Raw genomic sequence first — 9,575 nt, 5'->3', positions numbered from 1 at the left:
GAAAATATAAAGATGGGCTTAGGATTGAAAATTGATTATTGAGAATTAATAAAAATATAATTCAAGTCCTGTTTGATATGTGTAATAATAATATTGGAAATAAATTGTTAAATTTACTATTTCATTCTTTCTAAATAAAATAACATGTTTAAATTTTTTAATAAATAAGGGTAAATTAATCTTTTTATATATATCTCAATTTCCACCCATCAATTACACTCTCTCTATGGTAAATTTTTCTTGGAAATTAAGGGGAATTATTCCCATTCCCATTCCCATTCCCATTCCCTATGTTTTTTTTTCCATTACCACTTACCAAAAATGAAAATATAACATACTTAGGATAACAATTCCCATTTCACCTTTAATTCCCACATGCCAAACACCTCCTATATCTATGTCACTTGTTTTAGATTCCTAAATATTGTCCAGGTTGTCCAAATATATTCGATGATCTAATTTTTTTATATGTTGTTAAATAAATTCAATATTATCTGACTTTAAAATGAATTATAAAATTATTCAAAAATTAATGTGCACGTAACATTTGATTTTATACTAACTTAAAATATTTTACCCGAGACCGACCTAATGACCCGAATTAACACCTATAATATAAAGTTTCAAGAATATAACCGTAGTGAGTAGATTTGGTGGTTCCATTGTAAATTTATTTAATGGTGTATTAGTTTTAGATAGTGTAAGTCCTAATATTATACTAAGATAGAATTGCTTACCTTGTTAGCAGTTTGACTACGATTAGAACCGCTAACAATGTTAGAAGTTATAAGCTCAGAAGTACCCTAAAGTAGAAATTTTGTCTTACTCAAGCGTTACTTTGGGCCAAAATTTGACTAAGCCAATATCAATTTAATAACCACTGTAAAAACGGTTAGAGATGGTGCATAGCCAATATCAATTACATAAAACAAATAAACAAAACTAGGTCAAATTCTCTTTCTCATTCTCCTTCTCCTTCTCCTTCTCCCTCTCCTTCTCCTTCTCTTTCTCTTTCTTCTTCTCTTGCTTCACTTGAAGCTTTTCTCTTCTCCCCTAGACTTCCCCAAGTCTAGTTACAACAATTCTCCAAAAAAAAAACTTTACAAAGGACAAATTACTAAGGATAAAATTAACGAGTTGTACAAGAAAATATTTTAAGTTAATTGGCAATTTTTGGAGCAAAAATATTTCTTTTTAATTTTTTATCTCACGTACGGACACTCCTATGCGCCTTTTCGGTTGAAAAACAAGTCCCTTTTATATAGGAGCTCATGTAGCTAGTAAAAGAAATAACTACCCACTATATCCTTATTCCTAAGATTAAGGAGAAGCAAGTGGATCTTAATTTGCATGAAAAAACCACGATCATTTTTCTAAAATAGGTAAGGTAGTTTTTCTTAATTCAACCCATAATGCAAGCCTATTTATGTGGAGAAAAATAAGAAGTTTCTCAAGGGATTTAATTTTGTTCATTTAATTAATTTAACGTGCGAACAAGGTGGATGATGTATATGAATATGGCACTAGTATTATTACAATAAATAAAAACACATTCAAACTTAATACCAAAGTCTCTTAGCTGTTGTTTCATCCAAAGCATTTGGAAACAGCAAGCTGCTAATGCCACATATTCTGCTTTCGCGGTGGATAATGCAACGGTGTTTTGTTTCTTGGAACACCAAGACACTAAAAAGAGCCAAGGAATTGTACCATACCCCAGGTGCTTTTTCTGTTTACAAGATCTTTTGTATAGTCTGCATCACTATAACCTTTCAAATCATAGACATCACTTTTTGGATAAAATAGGGACAAGTCATCTGTTTCCTTCAAATATCTCAGAATTCTTTTCACTGTTGTATGATGTGATTCTTTGGGATTTGATTGAAATTTAGCACACAAACCAACACTAAACTAAATATCGAGTCTACTAGCGATTAGATATAATAAAGATCCAATCATGCCTCTATACATAGTTTGATCAACATTAATACCATTCGTATCTTCATCTAATCTAACGTTTGTAGCCATCAGTGTGTGGTTTGTTTTATCATTATTTAAACCATATTTCTTAAGAAGTTCTTTTATATATTTTTGTTGATGAACAAATATTCCATTAGCCGTTTGTTTAATTTGCAAACCAAGGAAGAAATTTAATTCTCCCATCATACTCATTTCAAACTCAGCACTCATAAGGTTAGCAAATTCTTTATATAGCAATTCATTGGTGGCACCAAAAATAATATCATCAATATAAATTTGTACAACCAAAATATCAAAACCTCTATTCTTGAAAAACAAGGATTTGTCAATTTTACCTTTAACAAAATCATTTTCAATCAAAAAGTTTGATAATCTTTCATACCATTGCATAGGAGCTTGTTTTAGCGCATAAAGAGCTTTATCAAGCTTATAGACATGATCAGAAAAAGAAGGATTTTCAAAGGCAGGGGGTTGTTCCACAAAGACTACTTCATCAAGAAAACCATTCAAGAAAGCGCATTTCACATCCATTTGATATAACTTAAAATTCATAAAAGCTGCAAAAGAAATTAGAATTCGGATAGCCTCTAACCTAGCTACTGGAGCAAATGTCTCTGTATAATCGATCCCTTCTTGTTGATTGTACCCTTTAACCATGAGCCTCGCTTTATTTCTTACTATGATTCCATGTTCATCCAATTTGTTTCCAAATACCTATTTTAGCCCAATCACTTTTTTGTGTTTTGGTTTTGGTTCTAAATCCCACACTTTATTTCTTTCAAATTCATTCAATTCATCTTGCATGACAACCCATTTGGAATCTTTTAAGGCTTCTTCGTGATTTTTGGGTTCCAATGTTGAGAGGAACGCAAAGTGTGCACATAAATTTCTTTTTTGGGATCTGGTTTGTATGCCCTTATTTAAATCACTGATGATCAAGTCAAGTGGATGACCTTTTTGATATTTCCACGGTTTGGGCACAAATTCTCTTGTAGGAACTGTTGTGGAAATAAGGTCACTGACTTGATTGATATTCTGCTCAGCTTCAACCTGATCATTTTGTTCATTTCTAGGAATAGATGGATTGAGAACACCTTGCTGGTCCTCATTTACCGGCTGTTCTTCTTCCTGGTTAGGTACTTCGGTTTCTTCTTGAATCAGTTGTTCTTTGATTGCTCTTTGATCTTGCTCTTTAGTTACATCTTCATCATCTTCCAAATTTGCAAGACCTATTTTAAAATTATTTGTATCCTGTCCACTTGCCATAAAGTTAGTCTCATCAAAAATAATGTGAACAGATTCTTCTACATACATAGTTCTCTTATTGTAAACTCTATAAGCTTTACTATGAGATGAATAGCCAAGAAATACTACTTCATCACTTTTTTCATCAAACTTTTCTATGTTTCTTTTTCCATCAACATGAACAAAGCATTTACATCCAAACAAAACGAAAATAGGAAATATTTGGTTTTACACCTTTAAACAGTTCTAAGGTATCTTAGAAGTGATAGATCTTATTAGTATACGATTTAAAATATAACATGCAGTATTAACAACCTCAGCCCAAAAATTCCTATGAAGACTACTTGCGATTAACATGGTTCTAGCCATTTCCTCTAATGTTCAATTTTTTCTTTCTATCACACCATTTTGTTGTGGTGTCCTAGGTGCGAAAAAATTATGACTTAAGCCATGCTCATTGCAATAATCCAAAAAGCTTGAAGTTTCAAATTCTTTACCATGATCTGACCTTATTTGAATAAGTTGATTATTACTAGATTTTTGAATTATATTAGCAAAAGAAACAAACTCATTAAAAGCCTCATCTTTGCTAACTAAAAAGATAGTCCACGTAAATCTACTGTAATCATCAACAATAACAAATACATATCATTTTCCACTACGACTTTGAATTCTCATAGGTCCAAAAGATCCATATGGGTTAATTCAAGCGGTTTTGAGGTGGTCACCACATTCTTAGGTTTAAAGGACGACCTCACATGTTTTCCTTTGGCACAAGGATCACAAATTTCATCCTTTAGGTATTTAAGGGACGACAAACCTCTTACTAGGTCTTTTGATCTTAAAGTATTAATCAAATAAAAGCTAGCATGATGTTAGCTACATTTTATCTTTATTTTGACCCCTATAAGTGGGTTGTTTAGCCTGAGAAAACTACATGTTATCGCATTGGTTTATTGGACTTTACGATTGTTTTGTTGCTTTGGTATTTTATTTCATTTTAGGATCTAATCATCAACACCAAGCACAAACTAGCCCCTTTAGTTGCATACATTTCTCCCCTAAACACCAAGGTCTCAAAGAAGTGAAACATCATGAGCCAAGCCACAAGAACAAGCAAAAAAGAAGCCAAAATAGATCCACTCGACCAAAATAGGCTCAAGCCAAAAGCTGAGTATTGCATATCTGAAGCTTGCTCGACCGGTCGAGCAAAGTTGGCTCGGGTCGAGCGAAGTGCATTCAAACTTCTAGAGCTTCTCATCATCAGCAAGATTCAATTCAGGTGTATAGTACATTCGCTCGACTGGTCGAGCAAGATGGCTCGGGTCGAGGGGAGCTAAATTTCACATACTGTCCAATTTTTGAAGTTTCTGATGTTGTTCCTGATGGTGGCTCAACTGGTCGAGCGGGATTCTCTCGGATAGAGCGAAATGGACGGCAACAGCATGTGCAATATTTTTAAGCATCATTCGAGGTGCAATTACATTTGTTGCTTCTAATTGCTGCTGAAAAGACTGCCAGCCACCCTACCCTATCCACTAGGGGTGGCACCCCCACCCCCCCTCCTACAACCTAGGGGTGGTGGAGTAATCATGAAACTACCACCCCCAGTTGTTTTTGAAGCCTATAAATAGAGAAGAGGAAAAGGGAGCTATCATCTCAGTTTTCACCTTTCATTTTGAGTAATTTTATGTATTCTTCATAGCTTTGCTTTCGTTTCAATTAAGAATTAGTGTTAGCACAATTTCCCTTTAAATTCAATTAAGTATTTTCACTTTCCAAATACAATCTTAACTACATCCTTTATTGTAATCTTTTGCAACTAGGATTTCTTCAACCATTGATGTACTATTATTGAAGCTTTTTGGAAGGTATTTCTTTGAATCTTCAAATCATCTTGTTCATTTTTAGATTGAACTTAAAAGAGTAACTTCTATCCTTACTTATATTGTTTTCAATTCATGTCATTTAGTTATCTTTGATTGTTTGCCTTTAGTTTCATATATTCATGCTTGTAGTTCTTCAACTTATATTGCACTTATCTCTTTAGGATACTCTAGTTTAATTTATTCATCTATGATTCTTGGCTTGTTTGCAATCTACAATTTCAATAGGAGTATGAGTGAGTAGTTTGCTTTAGCTTAGGCTAGGCATCATCACCATGTATGTAGTTTGAATTTCTTTCTTTACCTTTGGCTTGGTTGTGTTGTTTATGGTTTAAGATGGATTTTTCTATCATGTTGTAGTGTCATTGAATTGAGGGCGAAAGTCGATTTTTAACAATAATCTGTGCTTAAAAGTTAAGACATCTCCATGAGAATAGGTAGATGCTTTGATTGGAAATGTTGAATGTGTTCTTCATGTCTTAAATTATGCTTAGCTCCACGAGAATAGGTAGTTAAGTATGTTTAGGAAGCTTTTGTTGCTCAAGTGAGAACATTAGCACTTATGATATGTTGTTCCCCATAAGTAAATATCCATGACCTTAGTTTAACGTTTAGTAAACACTACTTTGGTGAGAAAGCCTAGCCTATGCCTCTTAGCTTATAGATTATTTTATCCTTGGTTTTAGTTCATTGTATCCTTATGTACTTTTATGCTTTAAGTACTTTTAATTGCTTGTTTTAATTATTTCTATCTCCAAACATCATATTATATGTTTTCAAACACACTAATCGATCGAGAAACTATTAACTTAACCCCCACTCCTTGTGGTTTCGACCCGTACTTGCCGACGTACTACGCTATGCCGTGCACTTACGGTATTACTATTGAAGGACGTAAAGTCCCGATCAAGTTGTTGGCGCCGTTGCCGGGGAGTGGCATCTTTGTTAATTGTTTTTCTTGATTAGTTAGTTCATTGTTCTTTATTTGAGTTGTTTTCATTTTTCTCTTCACTTTGCACTTGACCCCGATTTTTGAGTGTAGTGTATGCAAATCAGGTCTCAAGGACAAGAAAATCTTGTACCTATAAATTTTGAAATTGGGAGAAGAAGAAGGATAAGGAAACAAAGAAAAATGTCGTTAGAACACCCAAAATCCCTTCAGGAATATGCCATGCCTGATGGGAGTCTAGGGTAGAGTATTGTTCAACCAACCATCACAACCGCAAATTATGAGATCAAACCAGCTTTCTTTCAATTCATTGCTCATAATCAATTTGCCGGCACTGAGATGGAGAATCCAAATGACCACCTAGATGAGTTCGTGAACCAGTGCGGCACTGTGAAATATTAGGAGATTTATGATGAACAAATGAAGCTGATTTGTTTCCCCTACTCACTCCGCGGTGAGGCAAGAGATTGGTTAAGATTTGAAGAGCCAAACAAGTATCACACTTGGGAGACATTATCTAAGGCTTTCCTTGCTCAATTCTTTTCACCAGCCAAAACTGCTAAACTACGTAATGATATCACCTCATTCCATCAAAAAGATGGTGAGGCATTATACGAGGTTTGGAAAAGACATCCACCACAAAACTCACCGCAAAAATCAAATTTGGAGTCCATGATGGAGAATTTTATTGCCACTCAGTCCAAGATTAATGTTGATACTTCTAGTGCCATCCAGCAGGTTCAAGCACACAACAAAATCATTGATAATCAGATGATGGCCCAAATGGCGTAGTAATTAAGAAATCTTTCCGAACCCAGTGGACAGCTGCCAAGCAACACCGAGAAAAGCCCCTCCGGGCATGTAAATGCAGTTACACTAAGAAGCGGCACAACCTATAATCCTCCACCCATGGTTGTTGAGAATGAAGAAGAAGAGGTGGTAATAGAGGAAGAAGCACCTGATGAGAGGGAAAAAGAGGAACAACTAGCACCCGCCCCAGAGAAGAGAAAGGAGCCCACCACTTATGTATATGTACCTCCTGTTCCTTTCCTACAGAGATTAGCGCGTCTCAAGCTTGAAGAAAAATATGGAAAGTTTTTAGAAGTTCTGAGTTAGCTTGAAATAAACATTCCCTTCATAGATGCTATCAAGGAGATGCCTTCTTATGCAAAATTTCTGAAGGAGGTATTATCTAACAAAAGGAAGCTGCCCAAAACAGGCATAGAAACACTAAGAGGAGAATGCAGTGCTATCTTAGAGTGCAAGGTGCCGAAAAAAGAAGCTAACCCCGGAAATTTCACCATTGCAGTCAAATTTAGCGAAGTTTTGGTTAATAAAGCACTTGCTGATTTGGGAGCTAGTGTGAGTATCATGCCGCTGTCTTTATGCAAAAGGATCAATGCGGATATCAGTAAGGTTTCCAGTTGGAGTTGTTTGAGATTTTCCAGTTCAAATAGGGAAGTTCTATGTCCCTTGTGATTTTGTGATTATGGATATTGTTTAAAATCATGTCATACCTATCACTCTTGGGAGTGATTTTTTGAAGACTGCACGGGTTGTTTTTGATATGTTCAATGGGAAGCTTACATTGAACATCTTGGGGGAGGACGTTGAGTTTCATCTTCCATCGATGATGAAAGGACCCGCTGATGAATCACTATACAGAGCAGAAGAGTAAGGGTTGAGATTATGCATCCACAGTATGATGACCATTTGAGGTCAATCTTAGAAGGAGTTGAGGATGAAAGGTGCTCAGAGGCCGCAAATTTGAAGAAGTTGTTAGATGAACCAAATTTCTATATGGAACCAGTGATGGAGACAATTTTGGAGGCTTCTGTGACGGTTAAACAGGAGAGATCCACGCCTCCTCAAGTAGATTTTAAACTCCTTCCCTCTTTATTAAAATATAATTATTTAGAAGAAAATGAAACTTATCCAGTAATTGTTAATGCTGAATTAAATAATACCCAACTTGACCAATTGATTGCATTGATTAAAAATTTCAAGAGTGTCATAGGGTATTCAATAGATGATATCACTAGTATAAGTCCATCTTTTTGCATGCATAGAATATTTCATGATGAGGATCATGCCACATCTATAGAACCTCAAAGGAGATTGAATCCTAATATGAAAGATGTTGTGAGAAAAGAGGTTCAAAAATTACTTGACGTAGGCATAATCTACCCTATCTCTGATAGTAGGTGGGTTAGCTCCGTACAGGTAGTGACCAAAAAGGGTGGCATGATTGTTATAAAATATGATAAGGGTGAATCAATATCCACTAGAACAGTTACGAGTTGGAGAATGTGCATAGATTACAGAAAATTAGATAAAGCAACCCGTAAAGATCATTTCCCTTTTCCTTTTATAGATTAGATGTTGGAACGTTTGGCAAACCATTCATATTTTTGCTATTTAGATGGATACTCTGGATTTTTCTAGATCTCTATCCATCCAGATGATCAGGAAAACACCACTTTTACTTGTCCTTATGGGACCTTTTCATATCGAAGGATGCCCTTCAGTCTCTGCAATGCCCCCACCATTTTCCAACGATGTATGATGGCCATATTCTCTGATGGCCATATTCTCTGATGGCCATATTCTCTGATTTTATTGAAGATTTTATGGAAGTATTTATGGATGATTTTTCTGTGTACGAAACATCTTTCAAAGCATGCTTAAGCAACCTCAAAAAGGTGCTCCGTAGGTGTAAGGAGACCAGCCTTACCCTAAACTGGGAAAAATGCCATTTTATGGTACAACAAGGGGTAGTGTTAGGTCATGTTATCTCCAATAGGGACATTGAGGTAGATAAAGCGAAAGTAGAGGTCATAGAGCGTTTACCTCCTCCCTCTGATGTTAAGGGAATAAGGAGTTTCCTTGGTCACGCTGGTTTTTACCGGAGGTTTATCAAGGATTTCTCTAAGATTGTTAGGCCTTTAACTGAGCTCCTCGCCAAAGATGCCCCGTTCCTATTTACTAACGATTGCCTTGAAGCTTTTAACAGATTGAAACAGGCTTTTATCTCTGCTCCTATTATCCAACAGCCGGATCGGAACATCCCTTTTGAAATCATGTGCGATGCAAGTAACTATGTTGCAGGGGCTTTGTTGGGTCAAAGGAAGAATGGCAAGTTGCATGCCATCTATTATGCAAGTAAGACATTGGATCCAGCTCAAATGAATTATGCAACAACAGAGAAAGAGCTTTTGGTAGTTGTATTTGCCATAGAGAAATTTAGGCCTTACCTGTTAGGTTCAAAGGTGAACGTCCACACCGATCATGCATCTTTGATGTACTTGATGGCAAAGAAAGATCCTAAGCCTCGCCTAATTCGGTGGATTCTCCTACTACAAGAGTTTGATTTAGAAGTAAGGGATAAGAAGGGTGCGGAGAATGTTGTTGCCGACCACTTATCCCGACTGATTCATGCTGGTGGAGCAAGTTTGGAAGCTCCAATTGATGATTCATTTCCAGATGAGTGTCTCTTAGCTGTAAGCATGACAAGT

General features: G+C 35.8%; 1 protein-coding gene across 1 annotated transcript; it reads left to right on the top strand.

Annotated features, from left to right (window-relative positions):
* Positions 1-7,215: 7,215 nt before the first annotated feature.
* On the top strand, positions 7,216-7,738 carry LOC130808709 (uncharacterized). Its single transcript, XM_057674178.1, has 2 exons — positions 7,216-7,476; positions 7,607-7,738. The coding sequence occupies exons 1-2, from the start codon at positions 7,216-7,218 to the stop codon at positions 7,736-7,738; spliced, it is 393 nt and encodes a 130-aa protein (XP_057530161.1).
* The last annotated feature ends 1,837 nt before the right edge of the window (positions 7,739-9,575 follow it).

Source organism: Amaranthus tricolor, chromosome 1, assembly GCF_026212465.1.
Source record: "Amaranthus tricolor cultivar Red isolate AtriRed21 chromosome 1, ASM2621246v1, whole genome shotgun sequence".
NCBI lineage: Eukaryota > Viridiplantae > Streptophyta > Magnoliopsida > Caryophyllales > Amaranthaceae > Amaranthus > Amaranthus tricolor.
The sequence above is the reverse complement of the archived record's forward strand: the minus strand, read 5'-3'. Positions and strand labels throughout refer to the sequence as shown.

What these genes read in the sequence shown, in the direction of transcription:
- LOC130808709 (XM_057674178.1), top strand. Translation starts at nt 7,216, where the DNA reads ATGCCTTCTTATGCAAAATTTCTGAAGGAGGTATTATCTAACAAAAGG. An exon ending in TCAATGCGGATATCAGTAAG is followed by an intron (nt 7,477 to 7,606) that starts GTTTCCAGTTGG and finishes GATTTTTTGAAG; the next exon opens with ACTGCACGGGTTGTTTTTGA.